The sequence below is a fragment of the Oreochromis niloticus genome, unplaced genomic scaffold, assembly GCF_001858045.2.
Source record: "Oreochromis niloticus isolate F11D_XX unplaced genomic scaffold, O_niloticus_UMD_NMBU tig00001084_pilon, whole genome shotgun sequence".
Classification (NCBI taxonomy): domain Eukaryota; kingdom Metazoa; phylum Chordata; class Actinopteri; order Cichliformes; family Cichlidae; genus Oreochromis; species Oreochromis niloticus.
Window position 1 is genome coordinate 2691 of NW_020327302.1, and position 16256 is coordinate 18946.

The following is a 16256-nucleotide window of genomic DNA, read 5'->3' on the forward strand; positions in this document are numbered from 1 at the left end:
CTCCCACTGAAGGAGCTGCTCAGTGCTGTCACAGTCTCATGCATGGGGTGGGAGATGTTGTCCAACAGGATGACAGCTTAGCCACCATTCTCCTGTCACTCACCACTCCACTGGGTCCAGAGGGCATCCTAGAACAGAGCTGGCCCTTTGGATCAGCCTGTTCAGTCTCTTCCTGTCCCCAGCAGAGATGTTGCCGCCCCAGCAGACCACACCGTAAAAGATGGCTGAGGCCACCACAGAGTCATAGAAGGTCTTCAGGAGTGGGCCCTCCACTCCAAATGACCTGAGTCCTCCGCAGCAGGTACAGCCTGCTCTGCCCTTCCTGTAGAGGGCGTCTGAATTATGAGTCCAGTCCAGTTTGTTGTTCAGATGAGCACCAAGGTACCTGTAGCTGTCCACAGCCTCAATGTCCATACCTTGGATGTTCAGTGGTTGCAGTGGAGGATGTTTGTGCCTGCGGAAGTCTACCACCAGCTCCTTGGTTTACTGGCATTGATCTGGAGGTAGCTCAGCTGGCACCAGTCCACAAAGTCTTGAGTCAGTTCTCTGTACTCCTTGTCGTCCCCATCAGTGATGAGGCCGACTATTGCAGAGTCATCAGAGAACTTCTGCAGGAAGCACTGGTGGAATTGTGGGAGAAGTCTGCAGTGTAGATGGTGAAGAGGAACGGAGCCAGAACCTTCCCTGTGGGGCCCCCGTACTGCAGACGACCCTGTCCGACACACAGCCCTGAGTCCTCACATACTGTGGTCGGTCGGTGAGGTAGTCCAGAATCCAGGTAGTGAGGTGATGGTCCACTCCAGAGTTCTCCAGCTTGTCCTTCAGAACCGAGGGAAGAATAGTTGAAGGCACTGGAGAAATCAAAGAACATGATTCTCACAGTGCTCCCAGCGGTCTCCAGGTGAGCGAGGGAACGATGTAGGAGGTGAATGATGGCATCATCCGCTCCAATGCCAGGTTGGTAGGCAAACTGAAGTGGGTCCAGTGATGAGCTCACAACTTTGTTGAGATGCTGCAGTAGCTGGAGTTTGTAAGGGTGCCATTTGTGAGTAGCTAATATCCGCTGAAGGGATGTTCGACTAATGCCACTCTCCAGTGACATGCGGCGAGTGCTACGCTGTGGGCTCTTGCTGAATGAAATGTTTGAAATGTCAAAGATAAAGAATTTAAAAAATAAAGAAGATCTATGGACTTGTGCTTATGAAATAGCAAAACATAAAAAACAGATTTAACAATACTTAATTACAGTATTTTTATTCATAATCATTGGTATCTGGTAGCTAGTACTTCAAGAAATATGGCCTTCTATGTAAGTATTGGGTCAAAAATAAATCTTTGTATTATGATGCTGGGTCATTCCAAGCACCATAATGGAATGTTGGGTGCTCTCATTTGACCTACGCAGAATTCTTTTTTTCTTCAGATTTAGTGGATTAAAAAAAAAAATTCTTAACAGCGCACTAGCTTTATATAAAAATGTAAACACAGCTTAAATGCATTAACGTGGTCATCACGATTAAGGCAATTAAAATTTTATAACGCACTCAACCCATCTGGAGCGCAGAATAGACAAATTTTTGGACAAACTCCTCCACATAACAGAGAAGGCATGTGTAACACGTTAACACCGGGTAACCGCCTACACATATTGAGCTGCGTTGACTCGTTGATGCGAATTAGCCCTTTTTAACAGGTTAACGTGTATCAGTCTGCATTAATTCATTAACACTGACAGTATTCATAATTTGTGTGAGTTTGTGTGAAAGTTTGTTTTTACATGTGTGTGGCTAATGCTGGGCAGACACTGTGCGATTTTTTCAGTCGTGCGATTCAGCTCCTGCTCAACTGTACAATTGACTCGCAGGGGTTAGAAGTTCATAGGTCACGATGCAGGGTCTCACACTATACGGGCCGATGCTTTGATGCGACCTGAGTGCTCACACTGTGCATCCATAAAATGAAGGTTATAACAGAAATTCTGTCGCTCGCTCTCCCTCTCTGTCTTTCACTCACATAGACACGCACACCACCACCATCAACTTTGCTAAATTGCTAATGAAAAACATTGATTGAGCAGCAGTGTAGATCGAACTATTTTCACGGTTGTTGTGGTTGTGATAATTTTGAGAGGCCACATCGAAAAGGCTCGGGTGAGCTTGCCATAGTTCTACAAGTTGTGCCTCCATCGCTTGCGTCCAGATCACATGCTGCACTGCCGTGCTGCGCCGTCTTTTTCGCTGACATTTGTGTTTGCGCGTGCGCAGTGTGAGAAGCTGCGGTGACATCCTCACGACGGTTGCGAGGATTTCAAACAGGTTTGAAATCCTCGCGACCAAGCGATTGATGATCGGGAGCTGGTCGTGAGGTGTTAATCGCTTCTTGTTACCCCACGTATACTACACGATGCACGACGCACGATGAAGGCCAAAGTCTTGGTTTAACTTTTCATGCATAATAGTCTCTTAATACTGTATTTCAGTGCCTCAGGTCCATCGTCAGCAGCTTCTCTCATCACAAGCGATAAACTCTTATCATCCAGGAACTGTATTAACTCTATGTAGGCCTGGGCATTCTTATTTTCGTCATCTTCATCATCACTCTGCAAGACTGTGGCTTTTAGACCTTGTAGTATAAGATGTCCCCAAAATTTTGTCTCCCCCAGTTCATAATTCTTCTCATCTCTGTGAAAAGTTAACCTTGCCCATCAGCCACTGGGTTCATTTGCACGCTTGACAAATGAGGGCATACATAACAACTAACTCAACATTAACCCTTTCACTTTATGGACCTGATCATGTTTCTTTACCAATGATTTTTGTCCTTACAGACACTGGTTTAGCTCAGTGGGATGAACAGGTAACCATATGCTACATGGCTGACCTGGGGGTTCTTTGCTGTCTTTTCCTCTTTCTCTCCCTCTAATTCCCTGTCAATCTCTACAGAATATATAGCTAAAAATATATATATTTATGATAATAATAAAACGTTTTGTCCTTACATACAAGGGAGTTAAATGGAGATATCAGGTTCAATACTGACATTTAGGTGTGACCCAACATCTACATATAGTCAAGCCCTGTGACCCACCATCACAATACAGACAATATAGACAATGAGAAGAGGTTTGCAAAGAGCTGTTGGGTCTCATATTGAGATTTTGCGTTTAACTCAACATCTCATCATTGAACCCAATTTGTCAATACAAGACCCTGTTGTTAGGTCATATCCAACATGATTTTGGTGTGTTGTGATCATAACACCCAACATGTCTTTACTGCACTTGGAATGTTGGGTCATTCTATCCATATCCTAAATTCAAATGTTTTTCACCCAATACTTATGTATTTCCTAAAGAACTAGTTATGTATTTCTTACATTCACTGGAATTATTTCCAAAAAGAACTTATGTTAAAATCATGTTTAAACATGATTTTTGTATTTTCTCTTCAATAAAACACAATAAAAGAATTCCGCATATCTGAAGTTTCTTTGTTTTATTCGAACATTTAGTACACAGCTATCGGCAAGTACTTTGATTTTTCCATGAAAAACAGAATGAAGTTTGTTTGTCCTCAAGGACAATTACAGCAGTGGCCAAAAGTAAAACTTCATTTTTATTTCTCAGCAAATGTGATTGTTCTTCACTAGATCACCTAAGTATGTAAAACTTATTTAAATAACAACTGAAATGGCAGAGTGAATGAAAAGTAGAATTAGACTTTGTGCCACTCCCAAAACTTTTGACCATGGCTATGCTGATCCTCTTTTGTTACTCAGGCTTTAATCTTTAAAGATTGGTTGTAACAGACCACTAAACCAGAAAGAGAACAGTATTAACATTATGTTTGCTTTGAAGGACAAACATATTTCTTCCTCAAAAGCAGTATAAACAATTTGCTTGTCCTCAGGGTTCTGGAAGTTGCATATCTTGGTCATCCACTGTGACTGAGTCATCCACCTTTTTTGGCTATAACACAAAAGTGGAAAAAAAATATTATTGGCTATTTAGGACATAGGGCCATTCTTAAATATTACACAGAATGTTCACATGTAAATCAGTGGGTCTTCAATGTGTCTCTGAAAGTAAGCTCATTAAAGTTCAATAAAATGTATCAAGATCGACAGATTTTCAAAATTAAGCATTCATTATGTGATTTGGTATAACAACAGCAATGAAGAGTTTCCACTTCGCAGTACTCTGACAATTGAGATTTCTTTCTGACATCTGTTTTCCTTTGAGCCAGTCAAACGCAAATGTCTTGCCTTGAAGAAAAAATATGATCATTAATACTCTAGTCAGCTGAAGTCCTGGTTTCAGGATTATTGTAATACAGAATAACTGATTGCTCTTACTTCACTATTATGGATTATAGATTCTGGCAACTGCAGGAAAAATGAGCAGTGCTATTGGCCCCAAGGCCTTGATTAAGGACAACTATAACCCAAGAATACACTGATTGTACTGAACCTCATTGTTTTCAAGGGCCTTCTCATCTGGGTTAACACGTCCTTGGACTGACTTTTCAATAAGAGAGAGCAACATTTATAATTTTATAACAAATTTCAAAAAGGCTCAGGTTGTCAACCCTCGTACATTCAAAGTGTTTAGGCTACCACTTCATCAACTGTAAACTAAATCACTATTTTAAATTAAAGTTGTGTTGCCTTAACAACATCAGCTAAATCAGGACACAGATGTGCACTTGATGTATTTTGCATGTATATTTAAATGTTACTCACAAGATCTTTCTCCTCAGTAAAGATGAACTTATTGTCTTTGTCCTTACACATGAACCCTGCATCCCTGTTTTCATACACTCCCAAAAGATCCTTTTGAAACATATATAACTTAATTAGACTGCCAGTTCGTTAATACTCACTGGTGCTACACCACAGTCTATTGCACCGTGGTTCATTGCACTACATCTCATGGTTGTAATGTTATGATTTTTTAATGGGAGAGCAAAGTCTGAAAATAAAAAGGTGATTTTTTAAACTTTTTATTTTAAGGGACCCACAGGTAGAAATGGGTCTTGTATTTATTTATTTTTTTACACCAAATGGCAAAATGGCTCACGTTTTTAGCACTGATACACAAGTGATCAGGCAACCACATCATGAACTCTAAACTAAATAAGTGTTTCACATGACACACACTTGATGTATTTTGCATATTTAAACATTACTCACAAGATCCTTCTCCTCAGCGAACATGAACTTATTCTCTTTGTTCTTGCACATGAACCCTGCATCCATGTTTTCATACACTGCCATAAGATCCTTTTGAAACATATGCAACTTAATTAGACAATTGTAAGTTTAAGTTAAAAAGACCATATTATGTACAACAGCAAGCATTCAGTTATGAATTGGTGCTATATATTAACATTTTCTCACCTTTACACTATGGGTGCTTTCCAAAGATCCAGGCCCCAGGTTATGACTTTTAATTGATAGGCATTTTTGAGGAGGGAGTTCATCCATCAATATTTCATTGCCAAACACTTTTCCATTCTTTTTCTGCGGTAGCAGATAATGACTCGAATGACAGTGATGATAAGGATGATCATCACAATTATACTGATAACAATTGCCGCTGTTGTTCCAGATCCATTGTTAATGGTCTGTGGTGATGTACGATTTAAGGGGGAGCTGAGTGTAACCTCACACACTTCATTGTTAATGGTCTGTGGTGATGTACGATTTAAGGGGGAGCTGAGTGTAACCTCACACACTTCCATACCAACAAGGCTTACGACCACACACCTGTAAGTTCCAGTGTCACTCTCTGTGATCTTGCGTAAATACAAGTCACCAGCTTTAGTGTCAACAAAGGCACTTTGAGGCAACATCTTGTTTCCGTTTGCCTTAGACCAGTTGTAATCCAGAGGGGGAGTACCTTGTGAGGATCTACATTTCATCCTGAGGTTGTTTCCTTCCTCTGCTTCACCATCTATGTAGCATACTGGTGTACTTGGCCTCTCCATTACGAACAGGTTAAAATTTTTCATACCAAACTCAGGTAACCTTTTCACCTTGCATTGGTAAGTTCCCATATCTGTCAGCTTCAGGTCAAGGATTCTTAATGATGCATCACCATCTTGGGGATCAGGAGAGGCAAAGTGGACCCTATTCTTTAACGGCTCATATAGATTACTGTATAACACACCTCCAGTATACCAGATAATGATCTCGTCATCCTGCTGTCTATCTGAAGGCACAATGTTCCACTCTATTTCCGTATATCCCAAGTTTTCAGATTCAAGGACAAACTCACAATTAAGGGTAACACTGGAATCTCTTGCCACATAATAGTTTTTTATGTGTGAGGTTATTTCTAGAGCACAGACTGAGTCTTTGGTCAGGGAGTACAATATTCCCATGAAGATCAAAAGCCATAGCCCAAACGTTATGTTGAAATATCTTGTCCTCAGTGGCATAGATGAGATGCAGCAGTTCTTTTGCTGAAACATCATTCTGTGGTTCACTGCCTGGATCAAACTGTAAAGGAAAGGATGATCAAATTGCTATTATTATGTATTATTATTATTGTTGCCATTGATAATGTTTGGGGATTTTCACTCAAAACAAGTTTGCTTGGTTTTTATTTTAAATGAGATACTTCCATGGCATAACAAAGTATTTTTATGTGAAATTTTTACTGTTTAAATGAGTAACTTTCATGTGTCATTTTAAATTACACGTTTTACTTATGGCAAATTTACTTATGTCATTCTGCAGAGATTTAAAGACAGTAGTATGGTTCTTACGATATCGGAGTTGTGTTAGAAAAAACATCATTTGAGTTTTTACTGTAAAGGGTCTTATACGGTCAAAGTGGATTTTCGCTTACAATGGAATACAAAAAGGATAACTTTATTTTTACGACTTTCAGCTGTAGTTTATCTACAGTTTCTTCTAATTCCTACCGCTAGCTCGCAAATTTCACACTTAATAACACTTTTAAAAAACAGAAAGAAAACAATGCTTTAAGACCCCACTCTAAAACAGCACTGTAGCAATAATCACAGACTAAAATAAAGCATTCAAATAGGACTTAAACAGAAATCATCACAAATAACATCTAGTTTTAACTCTTACCTCGAAGTGAGCTGCCAGCGTGATGAAATTTGAAGACTGAAGATGTTGGCCAGAAAAAAAAAATTGCCGCCCTGACAGCAGCCAATCAGAAGGGACTATGTCATAAGCTAGATGGTAAGGTGGGGGATGGGTGTTGTGAGAGTCTAGAAAAATCATGGAAGATGAACTCAAAGGTACCAGCTCTAAAACTCCACACCAGTTGGTGGCGGTAATGCACCATTTTGCTATTTGCTAACCACCAATAAACAATATAAATAACAATAAGAAGATACAGATCTCAGGTCTGAAGCCCAACTTTTAAAAGTTACATGAATTAAGGTCTGTACAGGCACATTGTAACAACCCTTATTATGGCATAGCATCACTTAAAATGTGACATCCTATTATTGTAGTAATTGGACAGTCTCCTAGTGTGAGTGCAGCAGCAGCCAGTACAGCTGAGCATGCATCTGTTTACAGTAACCGTACCATTGTAACAGGCTGTCGGGGAACAGGACAGGGGAAACGTAAACAGAACACACTCACATGAGACAGAGACCTTCAGAATAAAACAGGAAACTCACAGACACAGAACTGGACAAGACACTGAACTAAACAGACAGATTCACAAACAGACAGTGTGACACCATAGACAGACAGAGACACAGACGCAGACTCATAAACAGGCATAATGACATCAAGGACAGACGGGGGGAACATGGAAGGAGGACCAGGACAGGCACAGAACAGAAACCTAACAAAATGGCGAATAATAATGAAATACCTAATCAGAATAACGAAAGCATAAAGAAACATAAAACACTGAGACGGCAGACTCAGGACCATGACAGCTGTCGGCTTTCAGCCCCGACTGTGTCCATGCCGTCTGGTGAGAAAGCCAACATCTCACTGATTCTGATGCGTCAGCGGGTCCGCGCTTTGTGTTTACGTCTTTGTGCAGAATCGGTGTACCTGCTCTCATTTACTGTTTTAGCTGTTTGGTGGTTGTTGAAATGTAGTAATATGTATATTAAAATCGATTCGGGATTTTAATGAATCGATATCACGTTATCCAAGCTAGAATCGATTTTAATCGATAATCAAAACCCGCTCCTAGTAACTGTGTAATCATGCTTATGTACATCTGGATAATGACACAAACTAGTGTTTGGTGCTTCACTTTTTAATAAACTAAAATCAGACAGTTGTCAATTGACCAGACAGAAATCAGATTATAGGATCTGTAGTGTTGTTTATTTATATTATGGTGCTTATCATTTGTGATATTTATTACTGTGTGCATACTTTATTAGGAGAGATGAAATAAATAAAATCTCTTCCTTGCTGGTTCCATCAAAGAAGAAACGCTCAAGTAACTATGTAACACGTACGTAATCCAATTCCACAACACAATGTGATGGGAAATCAGCAACTGTGTTTTGCTGCCCATTTTATTTCGAATATGGCGTGAACTGGTGAACCAGTCCCTGAATCAGTCACGTGGTACGGACTGCCCGCGAGGCCTCGAACGTCACTGCATACGTAATCAAAGCAAGCCTCGATACGCGCTTCGCAAAAACGCCCCCAAGATTACCCGACATACGATTCGACGCTTCGACACAGGACACATCACTACTGAGAACCCAAAATCCACATTAAGTTAAGTTAAGTTACACATTAACTCAAACAGAATTACACCATGTAAGATAAAATCATGAAGAAAATGATTCATCTTCTCTGTATATGTACTTAGTACTCAGGATTTGTAGGCTTAGTGTTGACTAATGAAAGAAAGTTGATGTAAGCAATCGGTAAAGCTTTGAGAACTGTAACCCCTTAAGTTCCGTTTGTGTGGAGAATGACAGTCTAGTAAGTCATTTAATGTTTTATAATTTGTTGGCCTGAATACTTTGAACATAGTGATAGAAAACTTGTGCTATGCTGCCATTGTTAGTGAGAAGAAAACCCCAGTTTCTGTCTATTTGCCCTTGAATTTTAAATTTGTCTTTTAATCTTTAGGAGGTGAGTTCCTTGCAAAAAAGAAAGCCAGGGGATACTGGGTTGGGTGAAAAGGGTGTGCTGACCCAAGTTAAAGAAGAGGTGAGTCTGACTAAACTAGTTTTAGTGTTGTACAAATAAATTTGTTATATCAACTCATAAATTTCACAAGGTAAAATCATGAAAAAAGTCAATTTTCTCTGTATAATTACTTAGTATTCAGAACTTGTAGGCCTAGTGTTGACTAATGAAAGAAAGTTGATGTAATCAATCAGTTGGCAAAATAATCCATGTGTCTTCTCTCTGAGGATCCAGAAGAGATGGTGAGAGTGCTATCAGTCTGGTCTTTGTGTTATAGTGGTTCTGAATCCAAGTTTCCTGGGTGCATTATTGGCTATAGCAAATCTTTTCTTTAAGCTAGGACTTGGCATAACAAGGTAAAGGAATCAGAAGCAAGTAATTAATTGTCAGATTATTAGGAAGTGGAGATTCTTAAGTGTTCTTGGTGTGCAAGTGGCTTAACTCACACCAAATTAAAACATAAAAGCTAAAATCTTGAGGAACATTTATAACTTTTGGGAGATTTAACTGAATGACCATACACAGGTCCTCCCTGCTTTACAAGACATATTGAGAAGACACTGATTTACATATAAGCATCTTCCCACATAGCAAAATTGGTATGGCCCGGATCTGGCCCACATAAAGTGCTTACACATGGCCCACATACCATAAAGAATGACAGCCCTTTGGTGGCCCAGATCTGGTTTGCCAGATGTGGCCCACACAAGGCCAGTTGCAGACACACTGTTGGTCCTGTGCTGGTCCATGTGTGGATTACCTCTGGCAAACCTGATCTGTGCCACCAAAGGGCTGTCATTCTTTGCAGTATGTGGGCCATGTGTAAGTTGTGTGCAGCCACGGCCCACGGGCCAGTTGTAGACACACTGCTGGCCCTGTGCTGGCCCAGAAATGTTTCAACTCTGGCCCCAGATGTCAACCTAACGTGTACCTTAATCAAGCCATGTAATAACAACATGTTCCAGAATATAATAGTGCAAAAGTAACATGATGAAACTCCATTCAGACAATGAATGGACTCTTATATAACGCTTTCCTACTCTCCCGGATTACTCCATACAACATGCCACATTCACCCAATCACACACTTTCTTTAAACTGAGTCCTTCCCAACACTCAAGCACATCTTGGTTGGTTGTAGGAGTAGCCTTACTCAGGGCAGAACCAGGTTGTCATGTGTCTAGCTGAGGAAGTTGAGTGCAAAAGAAAATTCATTAACGCTCAACCTTTCACAAACCAAGAGGAGTGTCAGTTTTCAGCAACATTTGTCTGGGAAGGAGACAAGCCAAGGACAAGCCCCCCAAACTCAGACCTGGGCCTGCTGAAGGCCGCCAGGGATTGGTAGATGCAAGTGGACTTGGATCAGAGGCTAATTCTTCCCATAGAGATCATAACAACTACTCTGCGACCAGATCTCGCCCATTGGTCTAACTCCTGAAAACCTGCGTACGTCATTGAGCTGATGGTACCATGGGAGGAAGCAATTGAGGAAGCATTTGAGCGTAAGAAGCTGAGCTATGCCAACTTGGCAGCTGAGGCAGAGGACAACGGCTGGAACATCAAGGTGCGCCCAGTGGAAGTGGGGTGCAGGGGCTTTGTTGCTAGTACAACAGCAAAACTGCTTAGAGAGATTGGAATCAGAGGACAGGCGCAACGGCAGGCTATAATGGTGTGTTCACACCGAACGCGAGCGAAAACGCCCCCGACGCCCCTAATTTGACACGTGCACATTCGCACCTCGACGCGTGTCCAACACAAATCCATCGCGCCTCAAAATTGCATATTTTGACGCGCAGGAACCGGAAATGTGGGAGGGATGTGGGAGGGATGTGGGAGGAAGTTGTGCCAGACAGTATCTTTGCTAGATGGCAGCTGTTGAGCTAGCGTTTGAAGAGAGAGTCTCCCTTCTCTATTTACTGTGGAGAGCAGAGCAGCGGCATTAAGGATGTCCTCGCCGTACCTGGGTCCATCAGGTCCTCCAGAGGCGTGAGCAGTTTGGTGAGTTTCACCACTTGCTCCAGGAGCTGCGCCTGGATGACGGCCGATTTCAGCGATATCACCATCTTTCACTCGCCCAGTTTGAGGACCTGCTGTCCCGCGTCGGTCCCATAATCGCCCGCCTAGACACCAACTACAGGCGCTCAATCCCACCTGCAGAGCGCCTGTCCATCTGCCTGAGGTTAGTAAAAGTGTTTAATACGGTAGTCCTTTATTGATACCTGTGCTAATATATGCTAAACTATCGTTTATACACTGCTAACATAGATGTGGTATGCTAACAGTGAATGCCGTCGGTGTTTACTGATAGCAAACTGTGGTATGGAGATGACTGTTTATAATATTACTAGTGATACTCGAAAGGCCTCATCAAGTCCCGATTTAATTCGATTTATGCTGTTATCAGTGTTAGCAATGATAGCATGGCTGTGGTGTCATATCAATGTATGCTCTCGTTGTTTTGTGATATCAAACTGTGGTATGAGGACCACTGTGGGTTAATCTTTGTAGTGATACTCACTCCTTTTTTTATTTTTATTTAGACCTGGTTTAATTCTGGTATAGTTGAATATTTGTATATAATCCCTGCAGCTTTCAGACTCTATAACAGGGGTCACCAGCCTTTCTTAAAACTGAGAGTTAGATAAAATTGTGAACCGTTTGGTTCATCTTTAGTTATATGGTTCTATCTAGCATATTCTATCTTGATAAGCTATGTCTTATCACAGGTTAATTTTTCAAAAAATATTAACAATGATTTAAGCAAGGAAAGGGCTACATGTCAACATACAACTCTTGCAACTCTTGACATGTCTAGGAATTATGAGTGATTGGCTCACTGTAGTGGTGAAAGTTGCTACCAATCAAATTATGATATGGTAAAGTTAAAACAAAACAACTGACTGTTTTATATTATATCTAATATATATTATGTAATTATCATCATAATTACATAATGTTTTATGTAAGATTTATGTTTTGTAATTTAAATCTGACATCACAAAAGTATTTTGGAATTTGAATAATGTATAATAATAATGTAACTGCAGTACACATAATACTAATTTTGAACAATTTTGTCCAGGTTTCTTGCCACCGGGGACTCCTTCAGGACCATCACGTTCAGTTTCAGAGTCGGTGTGTCCACGGTGTGCCAGATCACCCCCCAGGTAGCGACGGCCATCTGGGACTGTCTAATGGACGACTTCATGGCTGTGCCTTCACTTGGAGACTGGCGGTCCATCACAGAGGGATTCCAGGAGCGCTGGAACTTCCCTCTCTGCTGTGGAGCTCTGGATGAGAAGCACGTCCAGACAAAGGCACCCCATATATCATATAGGAGACACATACTGTGAAAAGATTTTGTTTATTATTCAAATATGCTTTGCTTGTAACTGTGTAAACCTCTGAATGATATGCTGTGATTGTGTAAACTCTGAATGACGATTCACCCTGATAAACATGAAGCTTTGCCTATGCTTATCATATGCCTGTGAAGACAAGTTCCTGTGTAAAGAGGAACGGAAAGTTCCACATAAGCAGATGTTTAGTATAGTATGAGTAGTAATATAGCTATAGCTTTTTTTGCCCCCCCCACCCCCCCCACCCCCACCCCCACAATGGGATTCTTAATTCTGCAACAGCTAGACAGAGGGGGTTACAGTTAGACCCCCTACAGTCAGCAGAAGAGGTCATCCTTATCAAGAGCATCTCAATTGTACTGCCATAGTTTTCAATACAAACAGTCTCCTTTATCGTATGGCAGAGGGCCGGCGGTGCCAGGTCCATCGGTGCCACCATTACACTTTCACCTTTTGTTTACACCTTTATCTCTGCATCTCAGAGGTCACCTGAAACCAAGCCCAACCCCAAGGGCGGTAACGACACCTCCTAGAGGACTGCTCCAATACATATAAAAACGGTCTCTTTCACCATTTGGAACATCAACAGAGCAACCTAAAGAACACCTCTAACTAAGGAGTGCAGGATGACATCTGTATCAACCATGACGAGCAGCCTGGACATCGCCCAAGCAACAGAAGCTCTAGGTACGTCTACAGGCGTATGCCGGGGCCCTCACCGCAAAAAGCAACGCTGTGAAAACGTCGTAGATGGGACTGAATTTAAGTTAGAATATCGAGGCAGTAACGGGTATGTGTATACCGTTAAATATACCAACGGAGCAGTTATACTTCGTGTAGATTGTGGTGAGGGAGTGTTTTGGGGGGAGTCACAACGCATGTCTACTAGAAACTGGAAACTCTTTCGCACTGTTGTTTGTGCGGACTTGGACAATGTGGGCTTCCCAGAGATGCTGTATGTTTCCCAGTGGAACAGTCCAACAGGCCCAGAGCTTTACAGGGTCGAGGCTGATCGTTTCAACCGTAGCCCCGATGACTTTATTTTTCTCAGCGTATGTGATGACAGGGAAAGTTATATAGCGGCCAGAGGGGTTGAAAACTGGAGGTTAAATCCTTACCCTCTGAGCATAGAAGAGCGCACTACATGGTTTAAGGATATGTTTTTTATACAGTGGTGCGACTGGAGAGCTATGCTGCATATGTTTAGCAAGGTTGACGACGCCATCAAGAGAGATAGACTCAACACTGCGTACGAGGGTATTAGAAAACGCCTTGTTTTTGATGATTTCGCGACTTGCCCGAAGACTGGCTTGCCTTCTACCCTGTGCAAACCTAAAATCATAAGGCCGTCCGACAACTAAATAAACCAAATGGTAGGTTAAATATATGTGCGTGTGTGTGTGTGTGTGTGTGTGTGTATCTAAGCAACAAAATATAAAATTTTTATTGTTCCCATTTTCAGAGCGAGACACGCAACCGTGGGACCTCACAGACTCACCACCCCCATCGCTGTTAATCCAGACCCCACCATCTCCACCCCCCTCTCCACAGCTGCTGCTGCAGGATCCTACAGGATCGGGGCTGTTTGAGGAAACCATTATCGACATCAAGCTTGCAACCCACCATCTGCTGATGTTGGCGCTAAACGAGTTTCTACAGGATACATGCTACGGATGTCAAATATCTCACCCCAGTCAGGTGCAACACAGCTGCTTGCTCGAATTGCCCGAGTATTTCTTTGACATCTACTATGACGATGTGATGATAAGGCTCAAGACAGACCGATTCATCCCCGCCATACGCCTGTTTGTGCGCTCGTACACAGTCGATGGGACTGGAACACAATTCAGCCGGATTGCAGAACACACCATGACCGAACTGAGATCATCAGAACATATAGTATGCGCAATTAACGACAACATTGTGCAGTTGCTAGAAGCAAGTCGTTATGACCGACGTGCTAAACCAGCCATGCTTCGCATGATTGGTAACTACTGGGCTGGGAGACACCTGGTTTAATGTATGCTGTTCAGTATTCATTGTCTGTGTGAATGAAATAAAAAGACGTGTTAACACCGACAGCTTTATCATTTGTGTCTTGCATGCATCATGGAAAACACCTTGTATAAAATTTATCATGATCCGGCCCATCCGGCTGGCTTGGCCAGTTTAAATAAGCTCCGTATAGCTACCGCTGAGGCAATAGGTGTAAAACCCTCATTATCACAGGTTAAACATTATTTAGAACGAGACGACACTTACACACTCCATAAACCAGCTAGGATCCACTTTCCCAGAAATAGAGTATTGGTTAATGGAATCGACAAACAGTTTCAAGCCGATCTGGTTGATATGTCTGAATACATGACAGATAATGATAATGTTAGATACCTGCTAACATGTATAGATGTATTCTCAAAATATGCATGGGTTAGATGTCTCACAACCAAGACGGGCCCAGCCGTAGCAGCCGGTTTCGAGGATATACTTGCTGAGGGAAGGATCCCTATGGAACTACAAACAGATGAAGGCAAAGAGTTTTATAATACAACCTTTAAACAGCTAATGAAGCGATATAACATCAAACACTTCTCAACAGCTAGTGAGGTTAAATCTAGTATTGTTGAAAGATTCAACCGCAGCTTCAAGGGTAGAATGTGGAAGTACTTAACATCCGTCAACTCAAGGAGATATGTACACTTTCATCCCCGAGCTCACACAGGCATATAACAATGCTTATCACAGATCTATCCATATGGCCCCAGCTGAGGTAAATAAGGATAATGAGAAGCTGGTCTTTAACACTCTGTACAAAACCAAGCCTCAGAGGAAAGTGCGTTTTAAATTTAATGTTGGCGACACAGTACGAATATCAAAACTGAGAGGAGTGTTTCGAAAAGGATACGAACAAACCTACACCGATGAGATTTTCACAGTCAAAGAACGTATAGGGAGACAGCCCCCAGTGTACAGACTAGCCGATCTAGCAGGAGAGGTGTTGAAAGGCACATTTTATGAGCCTGAAATACAACGGGTGATTGTTGATAAAAACAAAACATTTAAAATTGAAAGCATATTGGCTAGAAAAAAGGTGGGCCGCAAAAAGATGGCTCTAGTAAAATGGCTAGGATGGCCAACAAGTTTTAATTCATGGATTCCAGAAAAAGACATCATCGAGGTGTGATTAACCCTGATGACACAGCTCTGCAGGCATTCATTCACCACCGTGCAGAGACAGAGTAAAGAAGGATGGATAAAAAGAACAACAAGGCTGGTTTTTATGTGACCCTCTTCTCAAATGCGTCAGCTCATGTTTACCCAGGCAATAAGATATCTAATTTTAGAACAAAGTTAGCAAAACCTGTTGTTTTGAATCATCAGTATGAGGTAGCTGTTATAGAGATACAGTACCCGCGCACTTGGCTGTCTTTTCCACAAGCAGATTCGTGAGTAGAAATTTATAACCCTGTCAAAGATGACACCCTATCCGTAACAACGATTGAGCTGTCTGTGGGTCATTATACCTCTGTGGAGCAGATAATAAAAGAATTTAATTTGAAATGCCAACAGCAACCAGGCACGGCGGACATTAAAACACAATACAACACCGTTAGTAACTATGTAGGTGTTATGGGGCCTAGAGGCAGCGTTCTCACATTTAGAGGGAGACTGGCAGAAATCCTAGGATTCAAAACAGAAGAACCATTTGTACTTCATTATAAAAACACATATGCTCCG

The 16256-nt window shown here is 41.6% G+C and overlaps 2 protein-coding genes across 2 annotated transcripts; one reads left to right on the forward strand and one right to left on the reverse strand.

Moving 5' to 3' along the window:
• Positions 1 to 5483: 5483 nt before the first annotated feature.
• On the reverse strand, positions 5484 to 7158 carry LOC109197901 (coxsackievirus and adenovirus receptor homolog). The gene is made up of 2 exons (XM_019353639.1): positions 7102 to 7158; positions 5484 to 6501 (listed from the first exon to the last, which is right to left on the reverse strand). Exon 2 carries the CDS (start codon positions 6474 to 6476, stop codon positions 5484 to 5486), a length of 993 nt encoding a protein of 330 aa, XP_019209184.1. The 5' UTR covers positions 6477 to 6501; positions 7102 to 7158.
• A 5679-nt stretch (positions 7159 to 12837) lies between these two features.
• LOC109197900 (uncharacterized) lies at positions 12838 to 14597 on the forward strand. The gene is made up of 2 exons (XM_019353638.2): positions 12838 to 13205; positions 13981 to 14597. Exons 1-2 carry the CDS (start codon positions 13145 to 13147, stop codon positions 14535 to 14537), a joined length of 618 nt encoding a protein of 205 aa, XP_019209183.1. The 5' UTR covers positions 12838 to 13144; the 3' UTR covers positions 14538 to 14597.
• The last annotated feature ends 1659 nt before the right edge of the window (positions 14598 to 16256 follow it).

Excerpts from the sequence above, each read along its gene's own strand:
- LOC109197901 (XM_019353639.1), bottom strand. The coding sequence starts at position 6,476 with ATGATGTTTCAGCAAAAGAACTGCTGCATCTCATCTATGCCACTGAGG.
- LOC109197900 (XM_019353638.2), top strand. The coding sequence starts at position 13,145 with ATGACATCTGTATCAACCATGACGAGCAGCCTGGACATCGCCCAAGCA. Across the intron at positions 13,206-13,980 it reads CCAAGCAACAGAAGCTCTAG|AGCGAGACACGCAACCGTGG; the intron begins GTACGTCTACAG and ends TCCCATTTTCAG.